Source organism: Episyrphus balteatus, chromosome 2, assembly GCF_945859705.1.
Source record: "Episyrphus balteatus chromosome 2, idEpiBalt1.1, whole genome shotgun sequence".
In the NCBI taxonomy this organism is placed as follows: Eukaryota; Metazoa; Arthropoda; class Insecta; order Diptera; family Syrphidae; genus Episyrphus; species Episyrphus balteatus.
Window position 1 is genome coordinate 122,042,950 of NC_079135.1, and position 25,863 is coordinate 122,068,812.

At 32.0% G+C, this 25,863-nt stretch overlaps 1 protein-coding gene across 1 annotated transcript in view; it reads right to left on the reverse strand.

Annotated features, from left to right (window-relative positions):
- Positions 1-25,863, reverse strand: part of LOC129908727 (amyloid protein-binding protein 2) — a 33,646-nt gene that overhangs the window by 6,305 nt on the left and 1,478 nt on the right. Inside the window, exons 2-4 of the mRNA XM_055985452.1 lie at positions 2,519-2,943; positions 2,225-2,452; positions 2,039-2,140 (exon numbers count right to left, since the gene is read on the reverse strand). Of these exons, the coding sequence (XP_055841427.1) occupies positions 2,039-2,140; positions 2,225-2,452; positions 2,519-2,943 (755 nt within the window). The remainder of the gene's footprint in view (positions 1-2,038; positions 2,141-2,224; positions 2,453-2,518; positions 2,944-25,863) is intronic.

Here is a 25,863-nt window from a genome sequence, read left to right on the forward strand (position 1 = left end):
TTGACACTATTGAAGTGAATAAAAAATTTTCCGCTGTTAAAAATTTATTGGGCTCTGGGACCTGGTTAAATTTGAGTTAATTTTTTATTGCAGATGGTTTCGTTTTGTTTTTTTTTTTTTTTATTAAAAAGGAGTTTCATGGCAGAAAAGAGGCAGAAAATAGGCAGAGAAACATATTAAACAATTTGAAATTTTTTTATTCACCCCAATAGTGTCAAAAATTTTACACGGTGTTAACTATTTAACGCAATTCACACACGGCCTTAGAAGTGAACTATGACAGTCGCAATAAAGTGAACCCTGTTTTTTTTCGAAAATTGAATAAGAAATATTCCAGTTCAGCGCATGTCAACCAGTTTTCAATACAATTTACGGTTTATTCTTTTTTTTCACACCGTGACTTGAAAGAAAGTGTACAGCTGTTATTTTAAGAGATAAAGGGTGAAATGAATTAAAATACTTTCACTATTTTGTATATGAAAAAAAAAAAATGTTTAAGTACGTAAAGGTATTGTGTATCAATATTTCTTAATGCTATGTAAGCCTTTTAATAACCTTATTTGCTTTTAAGTTTCTGTTGGAAACAAAAAATTCTGGCTTGAAAATGTGAAAAAGTTTTATATAGTTAACACGGCTGATTTTTATTAGTTCAGTATAGTATCGAGTGTCTGCTGTAAATACTTTTGTGTTATATTTTTTTTTTAATTTGCTCTCTCGTTGGTAATACATTTTTTTATCTAAAAATAAATATGATCAAAAAATAAGTAGGTACCCAAAATGAATTATGATATTAATTTCGAATCTAAGCCCGCTTCATCTTCTTTTTCGGAATCAGTTTCACACACGTAACTTCATTGCGATCGTTCATATGACACGAAAGTTTTTTAGTCAAAGGTTTTTTGTGTTAACTTTGGTTCGCGAATTGAAAAGTATATGATACCTTTTTCGGAGTCATTTCCGTTCACGCAATAATTTGCTCCGCTAAGGGACGAATCGTGATATCTAATATAAACAAATTTAATTTTTTACACAATATTTCTATGTATACAGTTGTGTTTTGTAAATTTCCTATCTTAGCGAATTACCATGTTAATCTGATTTTTTTATGTGATTAAATTTTGTTTTTTGATTTAAATGTCTCCTTTTTGAATATTTTGTTTTATCGAACACATTATTTATATTTTGGTCTTTACGATAGAATATAAATACAAAATTATTCATAAATATAAACAATAGTGAAAGCGGATTCAAATTAATCCTTTTCAATTGCCAAACAAACAACTTTATTTGTTATTTATACACAACTTGCAGAACAATAAGTTGCGTCTCATATCATCATTTGTCTAGCAAATTTTTAGATTATTTAATTGTCGCTGCATTAAAAGTGATGAAACTAATTAATGGGGTTTTCTACGCCGCCCCAAGTTCTCACGGTTTAATTGGCGGTGTATTGTTCAAAATAACTGGAGCACTTCATTCTTTCATGTTCGAATCGAATAATCATCTGTGTGAATCTTGTATCATTTTATATTTTTCTGTTTTATGACTTTCGTCAACAAATATTTATGAAAATGTTATATTTTCATCATTTAATTTTTTGTATCATCAAATAAACGTGTCCATAATTTGTTTTTTTTTTAGAAATTCAAAAAAGAAATCTCAACAATGAACCGGAAAACAAATGCAAATCATCGATAATTTTTCTGTTTTGAATTATTGTGTGACAAGACATCTCTGTTCTAGTTCATACATCATCACAAACACCCCTCAACTTAATCAGAATACAATGCAAATAATTTCGTCAACCTCATATGCCAACAAGGTTGTTACACACTCTTCTTTTGACATTTTTGCGAGTACAAATTGCATTCACTATTTATTCAACTAAAGAAAGAAAAAAAAACGTAGTCTCGCTTCGTTTAAATTTGAAAAAATTGTACAATGATGACGATGATTTGATGATGGCGATGATGATGACAAAGTGGCTTGCTAATTAAGTTACAAAATTTATTCATTTCAATTCAAAATAGACACATACCTTGCTCTGCGAGTGGCTTGGCATATCAACATATTCGCCCGATTGAAGTCACGCTTAACCACACACGATTTCGCCGCCTGTCGCAATACATCAATTGCAATTCTATACATAATTTAAAAAAAGAGCACACGTTACAAATGAGAAATGATAACTATGTTTCAATTTAATTCATGGTAAATGACTTACTTATCGGCCGTGCTAGACGTTAGCTTTTCCATAGCAACAACACTCCATTTGTGGCTGCTGTCGAATTCGCTTCTTGCAAAGTACATAGATGAGAATTGTGTGTAGACATTTGCTAGAAGACCAGTGGGTATCTTTTCATTGGGAACCTTTTTGAGAATACTCGTAATTTGTTTGAATGTGTGTTCAGCTGATTTAAAACTGCATAAGGCCGCTTCCGAATGTAAGAGTCTGCAAAAACAAACGAAAAACCATTAAAATGTATTGAAAAAAAACTTAAAATTTTATCCAAAAAACCTTTGTAAACAATCTAATCGAACTAAAGTTGTTGTATCATCATCCGACATTTGTTCCAATCTACTAGCAACACATGACAAAATATTAATAGACTCTGACAATAGACCGGCTTCGGAAAAAAACGATCCCAATCGCATGCCAAATCCTATCGCATCCATGTCAAAGTCTTCGGCAAATGTTTGATGTGAAGTTTTCGATATCATTTCAAATGATGATGTCTTGTCGACCATTTTTGGGGCTAGTCGATATCTCATGATGTATTTGTTTTGTAAATGAGTAGCTAGAGGCTTGTTGCTGCTCATTAAAGATGTTAGGCATTTGAACAGTTTTTGTCGTGATGGATCAAAGTTGAGAAGTCGAGAGAATATTTCTAGATCGGATAGTTGTTCGAAGAGCATACTTTTAAGTTTTTCTATTCGTGACATCTGAAATTGAAAGTGTAAACAAAGAAATTGTAAGAAATTAAGCTGTCGGAAATTAAATTGGAATTAATATTAATTAATGGCTTTGAGGCGACAAAAATTAATTGCATGACATGTAAGATGAGCGAATAGTTTTCGTAATGTTAATTGATAGCTTTTAAGCTTGGTTAACTGTCAATGTAGGCGGGAAAACAATTCATTTGATTCTCTAGATTCATAAAAATATACACTGTCTTATTATCTTTATGTAGCAAATGCGTTTCAAAATCATTTTTTAGTTGCGTGGGTACTTCCTATAGTTGTAAATCCATTTTAGTTGCCTTAGTTGAATAAATGATACTTTTACATTACATCATTAAACGCAGGTAACAACTTGAATTACAATTTATTAATTTAATTCGAGTGTTCGCAAGTGAAGCTTTCGAAGTAATGAGGTGCGGACATATTATGCCAAAACCCATATTAAAAATATATTTACATCGTCAGGTCAGCATTTTTTTTTATCTGCGTGCCCAAAAAATACTTATTCTGTGACAGCACAAAAAAAAAGTGCTGACCTAAGGATGGAAATATGTTTATAATATGGTTTTTTGGCCTAGACATGGCTGTCAGGAAAACGACTGACACACTTAGACCACTTATTGGTCCGTTGTGATTTTTTGGCCTAAGTCCGTTTCACTCGATCACGTCAGGTTTTCTATATAAATTCAAAAAGAGTTCACAGACAACCTGAAATGAACATCTTTTTTGAGGTTATCTCCAAAACCTGACGTGATAGGGCAAAATAGACAACTTTTGTTTTCTAACATAGTCGCACGCCCAGATAAATAAAATTGTTTGGGCTGTGTAATTGATGGCTGTCAATAACTGAAAAAACAGAACTGGTAGGAACAATCGATAGAATCAAAACATCCTCCTATAAGAACCAATTGAAATTTGAAGTAATTAATACACCGCTATATTAGCCCGGCAAGGTTGAACGTTTCCATTCCAAAAGCAATTAATTAAAATTAACAGAAACCCCTTGTCAAACTTTAAGAGATAACAAGATGAATGGGGGCCGAAGCTAAGACCACCAGTCTTCGAACCAAATATAGCGGACGTCAGCGTGATAAGTCGTTACGCGGACTGGTGTACTGGGAAGGGGCCAACATTCAGCATTCCTACCGCCACTTACCATTGCATAACTAAGTTAGTCCATGCAGGTATCAAATCAGGGTAGGTTCAGAACAACAGTTCTTCATGATCAAAGGGATAAGTGATCAAGTTTTTACCTCTATTGGCGAGAAACACACGTTTCCATTCCAAAAGCAATTAAAGTCACAAGAGTGACGGCGCTAAATGGGCTTTTCTTAGCAGGTGCACTAAAGGCCACCATTTCTTCCTACTTACCATCTTACACATTAAATGTGCCCTTGATTATGAAAGTGGACTAAGTCACTCCTAGAAATGGCATCAAATCTAGCCTAAAAATATTTATTATTTAAGGGGTAAAGTTTATTGGAAAGCTAAATTGCAGTAAATAAACTTCTTTATTGCTCCTCTAGTGATTTCATAAAAGAAATATAATTAAATCATTATAAGAAAATTATTATGTTTTTTTTTCTTTAAACAATGCACAAAGTGACTTAGTCCACTTTCATAATCATGGGCACAAATACAGATCCTACGTTAGTTTAATTCCGTTCTCAAATCAAAAAAAAAAAAATCATGTGTGCAATTCACACGTGGTAGAAGTGAAACCTTAAAAAATCATTTTTCTTGCAAAAAAAAAAAAAAATAGAAAAAATCTACCTATTTTTATTCTATCACCTTCAAATCCATGTTTTTTATATGACAACCTATATACCTAAATTTTATATCATCTGAAAGCTTATTGTCTAAGCTCAAAGTATATATATCTATCAGATCTATGAGACATCTACAAAAAGAGCTAGAATTTTTTGAACTCAATCAATTTCCATCAAAAAAGCGAAAAAAACACGTATTTTTGTCTTCTCACGCTATTAAATCCATTTTCTTCCCTAACAACCTATAATAACCTACACCATCTGAAAGCTTATTGGCTTATATATATCGATCAAGTCTATGAGACATCTACAAAAAGAGCTAGAATTTTTTAAACTCGATGAAATTTCATCAAAAAAAGCAAAAAAAACATTTAGTTTTATGTTCTCATGTTAAAGGAAAGTTGTGGAATATTGTCACTGCATATGCTCCCCAAATTGGATGTGAGCAGGTGGAAAAAGATGCATTTTGGCTTGATTTTCACAACCTACTTAAGGACATCCCAAAGGAAGAGTTTTTGTTCGTGGGCGGAGATTTAAATGGACATGTCGGGAAAACAAACGAAGACTATGAAGATTGCCATGGAGGCCTCGGATACGGCACTAGGAACTCTCCTGGTGAAGACATCCTGAGCTCGTGCAAAACATATGGTCTTATCGTACTAAATACCATGTTCATCAAACAAAGCCGACACCTGGTCACTTACAGCAGTGGTGGAAATGAGACCCAGATTGATTACCATTTGGTATCTAGTTTCATGAAACCTCGGGTCAAGGATTGTAAAGTGATACTGGGAGAAGCGATCGCCCACCAACACCGTCTCCTACTGACAGAATTTTTTATGGAGACAGTGAACGACAACAAACAGACAAAGACTTTTGGGAAGATCAAATGGTATAATCTGGATAAGGAAAAAGGCGAAGCTTTTATTTCGAATATGCAAAACTATCTGTATAACAACACCAATATATTTCGAAATGAAGAGAGTACAGCACAAAGTATGTGGGACCTCCTACAGCGAACTTGCATAGAAAAAGCCAAAACACTGTTAGGGGTTTCAAAAGGACACAACCAACAAGGCAAAGAAACATGGTGGTGGAATGATGAAGCTAAAGCAGTTGTAAGTAAAAAGAAAATGGCTTTCAAAGCTTGGTCGAAGTGCCCCTCTAATAATACAGAGCAAAAGTCACGCCTCGAAGTGGAATACAGAAACTACAAGAAAGAAGCGAAGAAGATATGTGCCCAAATTCAAGCCAAGAATACGGAAGACCTGTATCGGGAGCTAGATGTAATTTCTACCCCGACTGCTGGTGCTATTCAAGAGCTACGACAAAACGTGAATAAGGGCGCAACCATCTTCAAAATAGCCGCTCAAAGAAGAAGAAATGCTCAGGAGATCTGTTCGCCGAAGTTTATTAACAATGCTCAAGGCCAACTACTTGTGGAAAACGACGAAATCCTCCACAGGTGGCGACAGTACTGTGACGAACTTCTAAATGAACAATTTCCAAGGCTACAATTTCCAATAGCTTCACCTAACTTAAGCGAAGTATCCGATGTCACAGTCGAAGAAGTTAGTGAGGCTGTAAAATACTCCAAAAAGGGAAAAGCTGTTGGGCCAGACGAAATACCCTCAGAGTTTTGGAAAAAGATGGGAGACATCGGGTCTAGATGGCTCATGGTTCTTGTTTCCAAGCTTATACGAGGTGATCGAATGCCTAATCAATGGAGGGAAAGTTACCTTCTTCCAATATACAAAGGAAAGGGTGATACTCGAAGCTGTGATAATTACCGTTCGATTAAGCTGATATCACACACCATGAAGATCGTTGAGCGAGTCTTGGGTAGCCGACTGCGAAAAATAATAAGGCTATCTGATGACCAGTGCGGGTTTGTTGCGGGTAAATCAACCACAGATGCAATCCAGAGTATAAGAATCATTATGGAAAAACATCGAGATTCCTTGGAGGATTTGCATGTGGTATTGGTTGATTTTGAAAAAGCATTCGATCGACAACCACGAGATCTGATATGGGTGGCCCTCAGACAACGAGGAGTTCCGGAAACCTATGTGCGGATAATTATGGACATGTATGATGGAGCAGTAACTAAAGTAAGATGTGCAGCTGGAGTCACCGAAGAATTCGAAATCACAGTAGGTGTACACCAGGGAAGCGTCTTGAGTCCTCTGCTCTTTATTACCGTTCTTGATTACCTGCTTGAAGGCAAAGTGACGGACCCAAAAGTGCATCAGTTATTCTTTGCTGACGATGGATCCATCATAAGTGAAGACCCGATATCCCTGCAACGAGCACTTGATGTATGGGTGGATGTTCTAGAAGGTAGTGGGTACCGCATAAGCGCGAAAAAGACAGAATACCTATGCTGCCCATTTTCTGATCCACACAGGCCTATTCCTGACATTTATTTGAATGGTGTAGTGCTTCCCAAGTGTGAAAAGTTTAAATATCTGGGGTCTATGATAAATAACGAAGGTACTTGTGATGACGATATCAATCATCGCGTAAGCGTAGGGTGGATGAAGTGGCGGGAAAATTCTGCCATCTTCTGTGATCGAAAAATGCCCCCTAAGCTGAAAGGAAGACTCTACACCGCAGTTGTGCGTCCAGCACTCACATACGGTTCACAATGTTGGACAATGTACAAAAAGTATGAGAGTAAGTTAACGGCAGCTGAGATGAAGATGCTTCGTATGACAGCAGGAGTAACAAAGCTTGATAGAATTAGAAGTACGAAGATCCGAGGAAGCCTTCATGTTAAAAACACCATCTCCCAAAAAATTGAACACGACCGACTCAGTTGGTATTGCCATGTTCAAAGGAGAGATCCTGAGAACCCCGTCAAAAAAGCAATATCATACAACGTTCCAACACGAAATAGAAAGAAAGGTAGGCCTAAAAACTCCTGGTACAAGCAAATGCAAAACCACCAGCATTCAGTTGGCCTTAGAAATGGAACAATACAAAACCGGGAGGCTTGGCGCCGATTTCTGAGGTCAACCCGGCGAACCCCACAGGCGGATCACTAGTGTGAAGCAGTTACGTGGGATAGTTATGATCCCCTCGACATCGAGATCATAACAGCGCCGAGAAAAAGGAAGAAGTTTTATGTTCTCATGCTATTAAATCAATTTTTTTGTTTAACAACCTATACAAAATTTTATACCATGTGAAAGCTTATTGTTTCACCTTGTATAATGATGCATAAATCTTATTTCAAAGATGTCTACAAGAGAAGTTAGAATTTTTTAAAGTCAACCATGTCGAATTTCCAGACTGAGATTACGGTACTTCCTACACTGGTAGCTGGTCATCGCCAACAGATCTCCACAGGTGTTTTGAGGTATTTTTCAATTTAAGATTGTGTAACTTGTAGAGCACGTACCGTTATGTGTGATATATCAAATAAAAGGTTATGTTATCAGCATGCGTATTAAAGTTAAATCAAATTTGTATGTGCACTAGATCAAAAGATATAACGTGTGTTGGAAAAGAACATCTTTTTACCGTTATCTCTAAATTTTGAATATGAAATTAATTGAAATTTTGTACAGTTATAATATATTTAATTACCTACCTACAGTACAATTTCATTTCATTTTATCTATCTATTAAAACAAAAAAGTTATAACAAGTTGAAGTCGTGTCGCGTTTTCGTTTCATCTTGTTTCAAATCACTACGATACTAAAGAAGTTTTCACTTCAAAAAAAAGTCACACAACAAATACCAATATTATGTTCGAGTCTTAACTAGTTAAAAGATTATCTTTGTTATAATAGCCATAACTCTCCAATTAATTAGTAAATGTTATCAAAAATACATCGATAAAAAATTATAGAACTAGAACATGTCACAAAGCCTAACCGAAATTTATTGAAATCGCAATGAAATCAAGCTTTGATTGACTGTGCTGGTTATTAACTTTTGTCTACTAACTGTCCCCCAATATTGTTAACAACATTTTTTTTTAATGATTTCAAACATATAATCGACTAGAATCTTAAATTTAAAAGACTTATTCGTGCTAGAAATTTGTTTTTGTTGTTTTGTTTTGTAAATGAATACTTTTTTTTCTCTACTAATATTTTCATTTCGATAAAATAAGATATTTTGATTTTGAAGATGAAATGTTATTAAACTTTGCTGATAATAAAATGAAAACAAACCAAATGTAAATGTAAACACAAGTGCGAGAAAGACTAATTTTTTTTTAACATCAAGGTCAAATGAGCTATAGCTCTAATCAAAGCGGAAGAAGATTATAAACAAATAGTAATTTATTACTATTGTTGTTTTGATTATGCATAAATATTTTTGTTTATAAAAACAGAAAAAATAATACTTTAGCTCTGCACAATATGGGAAATGAACTCCAATTATATATTTAGAACTGAAACAACTATTTCAACTACATCACTCTCCTTAAACATCAATTTATGAGTCCCATTGGAAGCTGCATTATTTCGGCCAGTAAAAGGTACAGGTCTCAGATTTCAAATAATGTACATTTTGTATATTATAGCTTATAAGAAAGAAAGGCAAATTTCAATCAACGCAAAAAAAAAATATAATAAACACCAGGCAGGCATTTTTGACAACGTTTATTGCTTCACTGATGGTATTAAGTGAAAAGATTATTCCAAAATATTAGAAAGAAAGCCAAATACCAATATTTAATATTTGAATCAGCCAAATACGTATACCTTTTATATTGAATGACTTGAGAAAAAGCTTCCAATCCAATAAACTAAGGCATCATTGATCCCGAAGAAACGAAATTCGGAAGAGTGTTCAATGTTTGTTCCGAGGAATATTTGAGCAGACAACGAAATAGCCTGCTTTCACTCCGAAAACTGTACTGTTAGTAATTTTAAAACTTTTTTTTAATCGAGATGTTTTTAAGCTGATAATTTATTTAAAACTAGACAAATTTTGTTTTTAATCAATTCTGAAGAGTAGAGTGAGAAGTTAGATTCGTTTAAAAAGTAGTTTTACCAATGAGAAGAATTATTATGTACTTACATTTTTGAATCAAAAATTCCTAATTTAATCATCATCTTCATAAATAGGTCTGGTTCAATGACCCTAAAGTAGTTAGTTTTTTTCATATCAACATTTATCTGCAAGATAATTGCGAACCAATTAGGATTTGTCTTCGAAGCAGAAAGAAACAGAATAATCCGAAATAAAAATTCTTTGTTCTCTTACCAACAAGCCCACCCACTTTCTTCCGTCCTCAAATTTAATTATTATTATTAATTGATGTTTGCATTGAAAGAGTAAAAATAGCTAAAAGAATGACTCAGACCAAGAATTCATAAAAAACTAAATTGTTTGACGACTCGTCAATTAGCATTCGCTTCAATTGTAACAATGTGGTTGCTTTTAAGAATGCCGTATGTCTCAACTTAACAATACCAAACTCAGATTATTCAAAATTGAAATACAAGTTTGCATATACACGTAGGTTAGAATTATTTAAGAAATTTCATAAACAAACATTTGCGTGCGAAAATGATTTGTTTGTCATTTATTTTGCAATAAATTCAAATTCAAATACTTTAAACACACAAAACTAATTGATCGTAAAATATATTTTTATTATTATTATTATCGTTATAAGGGACACAGCTGGCAGGAAATTCATCGATAATTTTAATGTTCATCTTAATGTAAGAGTACACTACGAATCACTAGGTTAGGCCGTTAAAACAAAAATGCAATTTCTTCAATGATCCATCAATTAAATTATGAAATATTTTTTGATTTCAAAAATAAGATGATAATACAAAAACTATGTAGAAATTGGTATTTTGGACACAACATGACTGATAATTTCAAAAACAATATTATGAGTAAACAGCCAGTAAATAAGACGAGCAATTTGCAATTTTTAAGCTTATGGACGAATAGCCCAGGCAAATGTACAAAAAAAAGGCTGAGAATTTTTTCGATGGGACCAATCAGTTTTGAAAGTGTATTTATACCACAGGATACACGAAATCCATATTGTTTTTTATTTCGCCAAATAAAATCCGTGTTCTTATAACAAGTGTATTTTTGCAATTTTTAATTAATTTAACTTAATTATTTTGAATTTGTGTGCAAGTATTTTTTTAAACACCGGTGTATCCGTTTTCTTAGCTATCCCAGAAATAGGGGGTCTAGTTAGACTTTCAAATTGGTCACATTTCGAAAATAGCGGTAACGGGTTAATTTTTTTTTTATTTTTGTAGCCTTATGGATTTTCATAATTGAGAGAGGGAACAATTAAACATGAGTTGATACCATCAATTTTATCTTTTTTAATAATTTTTCCTCTATCATAAGGTCCTGGCAAATTTTCATACAAATTATACCGAATTCGCTCCAAAAATGGGGGTGATGTTAGTTCATAGTAAAGAAGGCATTTTTTCGTGAATTTTTTGAGGCCACATTATTTAAAACTATTTATTAAAATGAATGATTCATTAAAGTATGACATTCCAAAAATATTATACACAATTTTCACGAAGAACTATTAAACAATATGGCAATGGTAGCAATTATAAGGCCGACACAATAAGCAAATTCCCATGGAGTGCATTTATAGCCGATTTTGATATATTAATGGTAAAATGTTCAAAGAAGTCGGGAAAGACACCAGTATTCTTCTTGTTCAGTGACTTTATCACTGACGATAAATATTTTTGAAATTTATAAGATCTATTTTATTCCATAAATAATGCAGAATTTAGTTTAAATTCAAAATATGAACTAAGAAATTGTCATTTTGAAAGAAATTCGTTTTACTTTTATGGGACTCAATAGATTCTTTAGTCATTCAAGCATTTTTATTGCCAGTGATAAAGTTAAGGAACACGGTACAGGACCAACAATCACATCAATTAATGGGTCACATGCAAATCAAGTCAAAGAATTGGTCTTTCATCTTGTTGGAAACAATTTTTAAAAAATTTGTGTTCGAGAAAATTCAAATCTTGTTTGGTCCCAAAAAAAGCTCAAATTTTGTCGTTACAGGTGATTCGTTTCGCAACCACTGTGTATTCTGCATTTTGACTTAACGAAAACGAAGTTTTTATACTATTTGTAGGCCAAATCAAATGATCCGTATTGTATAGTTAGGTGTATACTTTAAAATCAATCGATTGATAGGTATACTCATAAGCCCATCAATAAATATATATCACTTGAAATATTAATTGATTAAATTACCCTACACGAATTGATACACAATATATACAAAGTGTCATTAGTTCGAACATTGTACTTTAAAAGCAGTTTTCGTTTAATAATTCCGTCAATAAGAAGTGAAGATGTTACCTCTTATATTGACATCTATTTTTATTGAAAATGTTCTATGTTCTCGTGTAGTTTCATATTTTTATTTGGTGTTAATCATAAAATATGTGAATTTGATTAATATAATTGATATTGATAGGAATAAAGTTCTTGAGAAAATAAAAACAAGGTCTAATTTTCTTGGTTGTTTTTTTTTTTATGAATGGCCTTTGATTTACACTATTTGTAGAATAAATGTAACATAACAATGTTTCTCTACATTGTGATGGTGATCGAGTCTAGGTCTCATCAAAACGTGACGCAGCTTTTAATTACTTTTGATTAGAAACAAATATGCCGACAATAGTAATGACTAGAATTTTAAAGTTTTTATGCTAGAAATAGCTAGTTTTACTTTATGAATTTGCTAAAGGAGAGGGTGTGGCCTTATTAAAATACGTAGAGTAGAGCATAGTATCACGTCTATATCTAAAGGTTTAACATTAGGAATTAGCTAGATGGAAAATGCTTTTGTAGTTAAAATTAGAATACAGTATTTTATTCTATTATTTGGAGCAGATCAAATATGAGTTAATTGACCTAGCAAAACATAAACATTTTGCTTATCAAATTTGACTTAATATCACGAAAACATTGACTAAATTTAATAATAAATAATTCTCTAAAACACAAGTAGACATTGTTTTATGTATTTAGCTAATTTATTTGCCTATTTCTTTTTTGTTTCAAAGCAAAACGCTTGTCCCATTTCAAAACAACTGATTTTTTTCTCATAATTACTATCGGAAGCTTCATTGTCAATATTAAATTCACCTTGGCAACGAAATCTACCGGCAAAAGCTGAATGATTGTTTATATTTGATTTATTTAAGTCTTGTTCTGCTAGACTGGCAGTTTGTAGCAAAACAAAAATATTGTTTATAGACACGACACACAAAAATACCTTCAAAGTAAAACAAAAATAAAATATTGAAAACAGATGTGTATACAAATTTATTTTCAAAGTCAAGTACTTTTTTCGTTCTCTGTAATAATATTGTATTTATTATGAAGACTGTCAATCTTGTGCATTCGACAAACAGATTTCAATATTGTTTTTTTTGTCAAGCATTGCATTCGCAAAAAAAAATTTACTTGGTATAACAATTAAATCAAACAACGATGATAGGCAATGCAAAAAGAGTGGGTCCTGCTATTCTGTGTCTATCAGACAATTTATCTGTATTTGCATTTTTAGTAAAAACAAACTAAATGGGTGGATTTATTCACTTCAAACTTGGTGTTTCATTTTTTGGAGACTATTTAGTTTTTTTTTTTTTTTAACGACGAAAATTAACGGTACTTAGGATTTTGAAAAAAAAAAACTTATGGAGTTTTCCTAGCCCAGTAAAGGAAGTCGAAGCGCATGTATAATTTCTACTGTAAATGTGGTATCAGAATTAACTCATCCCAAATTGGAACTATTGTGCCTTAGACGAAGAGCAGGACGAGGCAGCCGATCAGCTGGAAACTGTAGAAGCATTACATTGTCACTTTCAGATAGAACTAGAATGCAAGCCAAACGCATATCAAGTATCTAGGTATCAACTTTAACGAGCTCCTGAGGTTTAACTTACACTCTTCAACGTAAACTTTTTCTCAAAAAAGCCAACCATGCCTTTCATCGCCTTCACCCCCTCATGAAGAGAAGAAACGAAACTCCTAATCTACAAGCTGGCGACCTATTTATCGCCTATAGCTTTCTGATCTCCAAGACAGTCGTGAAGGAACTTCAAATTTTTGACAGAAATTAATATCGGCTCTTCTCGTATATCTTTTTAAGCTTGTTTTTATTATTTATATAAAGACAGTTCTTATAATATTAAAGGATACATTTTATTATTAAGCTAAATATAATAAATAAAATATATAAACACTTTGAAGTAAAAGAGCAAGTACTGGCGACCCAGTCTTTCATTATACATAATTTTTAAATCGAGATTAATATCTTTTTTTTCCAGAGAAGTCACTGTGGCCATGAATACTACAAATTTAAAATATCCTCCAATATAAAAATCCGGCAAAATTGACATTCCTTTAGTTCAGCCAAGTGCCAGAATTATTGATATACAGGATGTCCCAAAAGTTAACGTCGAAACGAAAATGGTAGATAGGGTAGGTGGTGACAGTTATCAGAAAAATAATAAAAAAAATCGCAGCCATATATTTTGGGAGTTATGGGCATTTGAAAAAAAGTCGAAAAAATGGTCACCCTGTGACGGTTTTTCATGTGCCGTGACTACAAATCTTGATTTTTGAATAAATAATAGTTAATAGTATTTAAGTTTTATGCTGGCAATAGTTTTTCATAAAAACATTTCTGCATCAACCTTTGTTAAAAGCTGATTAAAGTATAAAATTTATACAGGGTGTCCCAAAAGTTTACGTCGAAACGAAAACGGTAGATAGGATAGGTGATGACAGTTATCAGAAAAATAATAAAAAAAAATCGCAGCCATATATTTTTGGAGTTATGGGCATTTGAAAAAAAGTCGAAAAAATGGTCACCCTGTGACGGTTTTTCATGTGCCGTGACTACAAATCTTGATTTTTCTCATTTTTTTCTTTTGTTACGGAACCTTGAATAACCTTGCTATCAAATGCATTCAAAAATTTTAACTCATCTGCATCAGTTTTAAAGAAAATATTACTTTTTTACCCAACTTAGTACTAATAGTTTTTACATGACTCTAATTCAATGAGCCGTAGTGTAAAAAAAATGCACTACGATGTTTCGGCAAGTTGCCTTAAAAGTTGGTGTGTTCAATTCTCTTTTCAAAATGGTATAACATTGTTGGGAATATTTCATAAATAACCGAGATAAAATTTTTTTTCTTAAGAAATCCGACTTTTTTTTAGGTAATTTTTCCATATTATTAAATTTTTTTATTGTGAAAGGTTCTGAAAGGGTAACACTTGAATAATATGGAAAAATTACCTCATAAAAGAGTCGGATTTCTTAAGAAAAAAAATTTGATCTGTGTTATTTATGAAATATTCCCAACAATGTTATACCATTTTGAAAAGAGAATTGAACACACCAACTTTTAAGGCAACTTGCCGAAACATCGTAGTGCATTTTTTTTACACTACGGCTCATTGAATTAGAGTCATGTAAAAACTTTTAGTACTAAGTTGGGTAAAAAAGAAATATTTTCTTTAAAACTGATGCAGCTGAGTTAAAATTTTTGAATGCATTTGATAGCAAGGTTATTCAAGGTTCCGTAACAAAAGAAAAAAATGAGAAAAATTAAGATTTGTAGTCACGGCACATGAAAAACCGTCACAGGGTGACCATTTTTTCGACTTTTTTTCAAATGCCCATAACTCCAAAAATATATGGCTGCGATTTTTTTTTATTATTTTTCTGATAACTGTCATCACCTATCCTATCTACCGTTTTCGTTTCGACGTAAACTTTTGGGACACCCTGTATAAATTTTATCCTTTAATCAGCTTTAACCAACGGTTGATGCAGAAATGTTTTTATGAAAAACTATTGCCAGCATGAAACTTAAATACTATTAACTATTATTTATTCATTGACTAAAAGTATAAACATTTGAAGTACATCGCAAATAAAAATTATTTGTACCGTTTGACGTTCACCACAAAAATGTAAAAAAAAAAAGTGGTTCAACACGTTTATTTTTGTTTATACTACTTGTCCCAACCAGATTAAGAGTTACCAAAACTTATAAAAAAGACTTTGTTAGTATAAGATTTCAGTACACGTAAAAGTGCAGCACTTCTATTTTTAGGTACAAAAACCACCATTCGTGTATAAAAACAATAAAAAATTATTGCTTGTTTATACATTTCTTCTTCTGCTCTGTTTAGAACGATATAATTGATTTGATCTTAACTAAGTAGATAAATATAAATATTATATTTTTTTTCTATTCCCATGTGTGTAGTTTATGTAAATAAACATTTGATTTGTTTTTATTTCGTTTAATAATTTTGTTTTCAGGACTTTTTTAGAACAACTACACTATATCTTATCATTGAATCTATATAAATCCAAACAACAATAATGATCAAGATAAGTAAAAAGAATTAGATATGTATCTCAATTTATATTTTTTCTGAAAAAAATCTAGATTACCTTGAAGGATAAACGAACAAAAAAAAAGGGTGAATATTGTGGACCTAAGGAGAAGGTCAAGAGTTTGCTTTCATTGAGATGTCAATTAATACTTTTACAGTGAATTTTAATATCGATCTTTATAGTTGTTCTGCTTGTTATAATATAAGGAATAAATACATTATTCGGATAATAAATAATTTTTATTAAGGGCCAATTTTTCAATAGTCAGATAAACCTTAGTTAGAGCTTATTCCTAGGAATAAAAGTTTTTTTTTTTTTATATTGACATTTATTTTTCTGATAGTCTAACTGACGATTAAAAAATCGGGCCTAAATCAATTATTTGAATTAGAGCTCTTGATACCCGGATACCCGAGTACTCGCCCGAGTACCCGGGTACTCGTATTTTCGGGTATTACCCGGGTAGCCGGGTATCCGGGTACCCGTTTGTTTTGTTACTCGAATACCCGGGTACCCGAGTATCAAAATGAAAAATTGTTTATAAAGTTAGAAAATTGATATTGTGTGATGAATAGCACACCATAGGTATAAAATTGAAAGCCATGGCCATACAAATGGTTTTTGTGTTTTTTGTGAAAAATTTTGTTTGCATCCAACATGTATGTAATGGCCTTCCCAATTCGGAGTCGTTTTTTTGCACAAAATCTATATAGATAAACAAAAAAACACACCTTTTGTCACCAATCTTATACGTATGTTGTGCTATTCATCACACAATATCAATTTTCTAATTTTATAAACAATTTTTCATTCTGGTACCCGGGTACCCGGGTATCCGGGTAAGACTCGAAACTCGAAGCAGTTTTTTGTTCCCTTTTAGTTAATTTTATATAAGCTAAAAAATAAAATTGTGAAAAAATAATTTTTGGATTTAAAAAAAAAATTGAAAACTTTTTAAAAATGGATTTTTAATAAAGAAAATGAAATTGCATTCTTGTTTCGTTCGATTTCAGATGTTGTTTTCTTCCTTTTTTTTCATAAAAATTATAATTATGTATGTATGTAAAGGTGCAGTCACAAGTCGTGTGAAAAAATGTAATCTTCGTTTCATTATTTTGCAACTTTTGCAGTTTTTTTTATTCAAATCAAACGCTTCTGCCACGAATAGTTCATCGTTTTTTTTTTTCTTATTTGAACATGGCGTGTGTAAGTCTTTTCACAAACAAAAATTTTATTTATCACGCTTGAGACTTTTTTCTAAATTCAATTTGACTTTTGTTGCTAAATCTATTAGTTCAATTATATTAAAATGAAAAAAATAGCACATTATCTCCACTATAAAGAACCCCCTTTTAGGAGACAATTAACATGATATTGCGAGAGTCATTCTCATTTTTATAACAACTTTCGAATAAAAAATGTACAAAAGACTCGTTTAACTGTCGAAATTTTGATTATTCCCAGTCGACCAATAAACTGCCTGTATACAAAAAAATTGTTATACATTAATTCTTACACGAGCCACAATACAAAGGATAGTTTAAAAATAGACAGCCAAACATCATAATTATTTTGGCAGTGGTGTCCAAGAGCAAGTAGTTGTGATGTTGTTGTTTTTGTTTTTCCTTTTTGCTTTGCCATGCATATTGACGGAGAAAACTAATTCACATTGCGCCGCATTTAGTTTAATAAATGCCAGGGCCATTATCAGGAGAGGGAGGTTGGCGAGTTCGTTTGATTTTGTCATAAACAACGTAGGTTTTAGGTTTTATTTTGTTCTTTTTTAAAGAAGTAAACCAATGACTAGTTTTTTTTTTCCTTAATTCAATTGATGGAACCTTTCGTTTAAGATTTTGGGTTGGAAATTCTTTCTAAAATATTTATTTTTTTCTGGCTACGGTCTTGATCTAATGCGTCGTGCTTTTTCACCAAATAGCTTGACGACATCTAAATTGCAATTTGGTTCTTCAGCAAAGGTGTGAAAATATCAGATGTATGAAATACATTTAAAATGTTTACAATAAAAGATAAATTATATTTTGTTTGATTTTGTTAAACAATAAATAAGTTTGTTTTCATTAAAAGCAAAGTCGAGTGAGGTGATAAGAAAATATACACCACATTCCCCAAGACGTCATATCGAGTAGGCATGGAACAAATATTACTAGATGATATTATATTTGATGGGATATAGAATCAGAACCAGTTGGACAAAAATATAATTTTGGTTTTCTATGGTTTCTTGACATTTGACAAGAATAAATAAAATAAAGTAACACTTCCCAGCTAATTACATCAAAGCCACATAATAACTAATATGATCCTAGGCCAATGTGTTTCGTGTGTTTAACTTTGAACAAATTAGAAGTTATTATTGAAAAAGAAAACAATGTTTTTTTTTATTCTTGAAGGCTAATCATTGTTGCTTCAAGTGGACTTAAGAAAATAAGTTCTTATTTGACAATGCAAATTTTTAATAATTAGTTTTTACTCAATAAAATAAACGCTGGTTTTATAAAATAGTTTCCATTAAAAATAAAGTGGAACAAAATAAGCAAAAGTTTGGCTGCTCGCTGGAGACTTAGAAATCTTTCAGTAAGAGCTTCATAATTAGGTTCGCAATCTGCAATTAAAAATCCATCTTTTTGGTGCTCTTTACCACCGGATTCAGCATTTGGAGACATTTCAGTAGTTTCTTTTCACTTAGTTACAGGTACAGTTGACTCATATGACTTATATGTATATTCATAATGTAATTCAAAAAGACAAGGTGTGTTCAAGAACAAGAAAACGATTTCAATTTTATTATTTAATATTTTTCTATTTTATAGTTTCCCTGTGAATCACGCTTACTATATCCGGAGACAATAAGTAATTAAATAACACTTTGTTTTCATCACATCAATTACGTAGTGCGATATTGGGTTCTCAACAAAAGTCACATCATTATTGACATTAGCGTGATACCCCATTTATATAAAATTACTTAAGATGAATATCCGTTATGCCTGCATTAATTTTTTAGCTCAAATGCGATAAATATAATTATAATAAATTCCTTTTTTAAAAAGTTAAGAATTTGCAATTTCTGAAAAACTTACAATGCCTGTTTTAGTTTAAAGTTTTTAGAATTATGAATAATTGTCTTAAAAAAAGTTATTCGAGTCTCTAACTATGCTGTCCTGAGTTCTGAATTCTATGAGACAAAAACTAATATGATATATGTATAAAGTTTCAATGTAAATTTACAATTCGTTATTAAGGTGCAACAGGTAGGTATGTCTTACTCGCAAAGTCTTTGTTTGTAAGTAGACGTTTTTCTTTGTTATATCTCATAAAATTGATGAATAAACGAATTTGCTGCTAGGCGGCACCATTTAAATCACGATTGAACAGATTCTGTCTAAATTTATTTACATTTAAGACATCAGCCTTCTTGAAATAAAAAACCATTGTTTCTTGGAATAATTTGAATAAAAAAAGAACAAAAGACAGTTGTTTATCATGTTAATGATTAATTTGCCCTAAAATATCTCATTTTTGTTCTTTTGTAAAATTTAATATCAATAAAGTTTATTTACAATTAAACATAATTAAGTTCAAGTTTTATTTAGTCACCCGACACCATGTTTTAACTTCGTTGTACGAACTTTTCTATCCAATATTCAGAACAACGAAATAGGTGATAAACGCTGTATTTCCATATATATTTGTCGTACATGGATATCTACTCAGTAACAAAAGACTAGACCATTTTCTGTTCTGTTGTCTTGACTTAAGCCTGTTTTGATGGCTGATCAGTTACATTATTACTTCAACCTTCTTGATAAGCTGAACGCCAAAATTCTTTAGAAGAGGCCTGCTTTGAAGAAGAAAAAAAATCGTTTTCCCTCAGTTCACATAAGTGATCAGGGTCCAACGAAGAAGTGAAAATTACCGTAAATGAATACATACATTAAAAGCCTTCCAGAGTCTCATTTCGGGAAGAAATTCTAAAGTTGGATTAACGCGGGACCATGTGTTTTTAGGTTAGACTAATTGCTGCTGGAACATCTCACCAACTTTTCTTATTCTCTTTCTTCATGTAGGAAAAGTAAAAAATATCGAAAAAATTTTCTGCATTCACCAAAATTGATTGTTAGAACAACAAAAAATCTATTTACGACTTAATAGCTTAGTGATTATTACAAAAATTTAATGTTCATCTAGGTATTGAAAATCCAACGCATTCTGATGGATAACAAGATATTTTATGGTTTTAAATAACAAACAAAATATTTTGCAGCATAATACTCCGCTTTTAAATGAACCTGTCGCTGCAGTAATATTATTGAGTAAATAAAAATATTGGCCGCATTCGCATTGCATATACCTATCTACAAATAAGTTGACAAAACAATTAAATTATAATTTCATATTTGATCCCATAAAACATAACATTAGACAAGAAAGTACAAAAACAACAACAAAAAATCTGATAACAAAAGAAACTATACTCAAATAGATGAACTATTCAATCAATGAATAAAGAAATATGTACATGCAAAATAGAAAAATACAAAACAAAAAATGCATAATTCGTTCGTTCGCTTAGAGAGCACACCGACAACGACAACAACAACATTATCATCGTTATCGTCTTTAACAAAACAAAAACATTACCGACGACGTTGACGGTGGTGATGACAACGAGGCCAATCAACCGACTTTAATTGACCCATTCACAAAGTTTTGATTGAAATACCAAAGACAAGTTTAAAAATACGCATAGAAATGCGAAATGAGAAACCCCCCTCTGCTCAGACTCATACACTCAAGAAGTAACGAACGGAATGAGAGAAATACCATGTTAATATATGTGCCACCAACTACTCAACTCAAACTTCCAATTCCACAAGTCGACTATAATTCCCCTCATAGCTGCTCGATAAAATCGCTTGAAGGTCTTCCCACGACACTACGACACGAGTTTCAACGCAAGAAAAAACGAATCGAAATAATAAAAAATATTATGTTTGGAACGTTTTAAGAGAAAGGCAATTAACTTGAAAGCCTTTGATTGGTTTCCTTGACTCATTTGTTAATTTTTTGTATTTGTTTATTTTCTTGGATCACAGCCAGGGAATAAATTTCCATCTTATACATCTAAGCTAGTCTAGCCCTTCCCTTGGCCAATTTGATGAAAAGAAACTTTTTAACAAAAATAAACAAATAGGCAAACATGTAAAACCAAAAACAAAAGAAATAGAAAAAAAACCAAAACAACAACCAAAAGCGAACAAGTAAAAAGTGAAAACTTCTTTCAACATGCTTTTCCTACTGCGTCATCGTCTTCGTTCGTCGTTTGTCGAATGCAAACGAACCAAAAAACACCCGCCCGTTGACCCATTCCGAAAGTGGTGGCGTTGTTGGTGATGGTGGTCGATTTACAGAAAAAGCAGCTGATTCTTGCTGGGCTGCTCGCTACATAGCACAGTAGACCGATTCATAGATGCAATACGTACAAAAATCAATTGCGATTCACTTTTGTTTATGGAGTTGTAAACAAAAACAACAATTTTAAAATGTATGTTTGTTTTAGCCAATATATGTAAATATGAGTATCTTAAAGTGTCGAGATGAATTATAGGTTTTTGTAGAATGTGTCATGTCTTGTTATAGAATATATAAATTTTTATTTTACTTCGCACCAATTCGCAAGTCATTTTTTGTTTTTACTTTGAATTTATAGAGTTTGGAATTTCGTTTATGGAGTATTTTTTCGTTTGTCGTTCGAATACATAGAAGAATCGAATTATTTAAAATTTTGAACATGTTTTGGGTAAATTCAGTATTTTCGAAGAAAATAACGACCTTTCTAAGTAGATAAAAAAATAAAATGAAGCATTTTTCTGAAAGTTTTGACAAAAGATTTAAATCAGATGGTTCGAGAAATGACAGATTTCGTACAAATATATATGTTTCGAACAAATAAAGATTGTATTGGAATTTGATATTAGCAAGTAAAGCAAATCATAATGATAATTATGAAAAAGGTTTCTGGTGTCAAGAACTCCATCTAATGACTTCACGTTCTAGTGGAATGCGCATAGTAGACGATGTTATTGAAGTAGTAACAGATTATCCCCACGTAAAAATAACTTAAATTCGACCATGCAGAAATGAAGAGGCTTTTCTTCTGCACATAAATACAAAACTTAGCCGTCATACCTACATTCCTGTTTTAAAATATTCTAGTGCGTATTTTTACAGATTTTATATCTAGTCAAAAAAAAAAAATGCTTTAAACAGCATCAGTATTATGAAAAAAAAAAAAAATAAACAAAACAAAGCTGATTCTAAGATAGTGATTGTTTTTTTTAGAATAAAAAAGGAAAATATTGAAAACAAGTGACAGTGATTTCCAATAATTTTATTCAATACTTGGTATTATCTCTTCTAGCGCATATTAAAACTTGGAGTCGCCTGTTGCATCTGCACACGCATTTGGGTAGGTACTGTTACTTTGTTCTCGTCTATGCGATTAGAATCAAATGAAGATGTAAAGATTATTGGACTCATTAGACACAGCAATTGTGAATAGTTGAGATAGTTTTGTGCAATCGTTAAAGCTATTTTTTTCAACTAAGCGTGATACCTAGTTAATTTTTTAACATTATAAGTAAATCTTCATAATAAGTAAAATACAAAAGGTTTTTCGCCTTGCTATTTTGTTAAAAAAGGTTCAAATTCTGATGTAATAATACAAGAAACTGAAAGTTTGGATTTGAAGAATTCGTTTTTATAAAAGTTAGTTTATTTTCGACATACTGCAATTTTGGAAAATCTTTTTGCAAAGTGAAGAAATGTTTGAGCTCATCTAATATGGTGATGTATCTTTCCAACCATAAAACCCCGCAATATTTAGCAACACACCGTTTTGGATGTAAACAAAATTCCCCTTCCACGAGTGTCTTCGAAAATATAATGGGCCTTATCGTGAATGTCATTTGGTTTCCCTCCGAATATTGTTTTCCCTCAGAATCTATATATTTTGGGATCGTGAAACTGCCTCAGAATTTGTTTTTAAGGAACAAAAAATCATATAAAATAACAGCTAAATTCCCCTGGAAATTTCTTGACGATTCAATAGAAACATTTCCTGATAATTTTCGTTCCCATGTTTGAAATAAGATAAACACTCCATGAATTTTAATTATAAAGTACAATATCAAGGAGTTATTTGGCATCTGGATTGATTTCTTTCCGTCTTTGCTTGATTTTTTTTTATGAATTAACATTTGGTTCGTCTATAGCTACTTCAGGAAGTTTATGTTTGTTTAAAAAACGTGTTTGTTTAAAAAAATATGAAAACAAACAAAAAATTCCCTTTTCACATCTTCCCCCCTCTTCCTTGTGTTTGACAGATTAACATTGAAGCTCAAGTCCAAAAGCTGAGTTGGAAAAAGTAGTAGGTAGTAACTTTATTGAGCTTTTTTTTTGATACAATTTTCAATGTTATTACAAATAGTGCCCACTCAACAAGACACACTAATAGTTGGAAAAAGTAACAAAATGTAACTATTTGACACTTTAACTTTGCATTTGGGAACAATTTTGTGACGTCACGATGTTACATTTTGTAATTTTACTCTCATTTAGGAACGATGAAAGTAAACTATTGTTAACAATAGTTAACATCATAACGAAGAAAAAATAATAAAAATTCATGGTGTAATAGTAATAGTTTACCTTTGTCATTTTACTGAGAATATAAGTCAATGCATAGTTCTAATAGGACAACTCTCTAAGGAAGGCAAGAGGCTCGAAACAAAGAATGCAGACCTTTTTGAATGCCGCATACTAGAAAAACTTCTAGACTTTAAAACTGATAGACATTTTAAATGCTTTTGACAACATCAGTGTCCATGTTCTGTAACTTTGATCACTGACGATAAAATATTTGAATGACTTTAAAATCTAATATTAACTTTAAAATTCATTTTATCTCATCAAAATAAGATAAATTTTGTTCAAAATCACAGGTAGGTACTTTCTCAATTCATAACTTCTGATTTTGAAAGAAATTATGTTTTTTTTATGATTTATTTTATGGACAATGGATTTGAGAGATGTGGAAAAACGTTTATCGCCAGTTATAAATTTGTATCGGAGAAAAACACTTACAAAATTCAATCACATTACCAGAAGTATTGAAATGGTGACAAATCATCATCTCTGTTGGTAGGTAATTTGTACCCACGGTATAAGAAGACCATGGTTTGTACCTACTTTTTAATTTTGTCTCATTTCGTTTTAAAACCAAATTGACGGTATAAAATAGCAGCCAAACTGCAAGTATGGAAACATACGAAACTTAAACATAATGTAAATAATCAAGGCACGCGCCTAACATCTTTCTAATCACTTTCCTACTTTCGTATAATGCAAACGAATTGTTGCTGTGCCCAAGAGTATGGAGAAAAACATGAAAGAGCCGAACAACAATAATCATACTTGAAGGAGCTAGTAAAAATGCTAAGTCTATTCATTTGCATGTTGATAAACTAAGAAAACCTGCAATTGGGTGAAGCTAATCATGTGGTTGAGGTAGCGCAGTGCGTAGTGTACTGGCTTCTGAACTCGCTTGGTCTAGGTTTAATACTCAAGTGTGACGGAAGAAGTTTTTCAAATCAAATGAAAAAATTACTAGACCAAGCACCACACACAAAATGGAATAAAAAGGAGTCTGATGATCGGATTGGCATCCGTGAAACAGTGCTGTAACTCTAGCCATAAACACTTGGTGGTAACACCTTCAAGATGTTGTTGTTGTTCAAAGATTATAATGAAATTGACGGTATAAAATAACAGCCAAACTGCAAGTATGGAAACATACGAAACTTAAACAAAAATAGTTTTAACTTACAAGGAATTGTGTTTTAATTATATGTATTTTGTGCTAAATAAACGTTTATAAAATCATCAAGTCAAGTGAAAAAAATTTTTTATGTCTAGCACGTATGAATTGGTCCACTGTGCATTGTGGCTCGTGCTATCGCTGACAGTCAGGGGCGTACACTCCCTTGGGGCAAGCGGGGCGGCGTCCCGGGGCCCCCGACCGACCCCAGGGCCCCCACTGAAGATAATGCAGAGAAGGAAACTGTTAGCATAAATTGAGTTACGAAGTAAATTAAAATGTATTTGAATCACTTCGGATACAAGGAAGACAAATTATGACATTCAGTGTAATGTATAATGCATTGGTAGCCACAATATATATTGATTTAATAAAAAGGTTACCCCAGGGGCCCCAAAAAAATAAATTGCTTTTTTAAAAAAATTATAATTTTATCTTAGGGCACAAAAAAATATTACTTGAAAAATCTTTGCAACCACAAAATAATACATTAGGGGCCCCAAAAAATCAAAAAACAACTTCAGGCCAGGGGCTCGAAAAGCCTTTACTTCAGGGCGTCAAAAAAAAAATTTAATTAAAAAAAAATTGTTTTTTAAATTAAATTACATTTGTTGATAGATTACTGAATATTACTTTAGGAGCCCCAAAAAATATGACTTCGAGGCTCCAGAAATATTATATGAAGGGTCCCAAAAAATAGTTTTTCAGGAACACCGTTAGTTCAGAGGCAATCAAATATGAATTTGGGGGCCCCAAAATCTATTACTAAGGATTACCAAAAATATTCATATACCAATTCAGGGGCCCCAACATAAATACATCA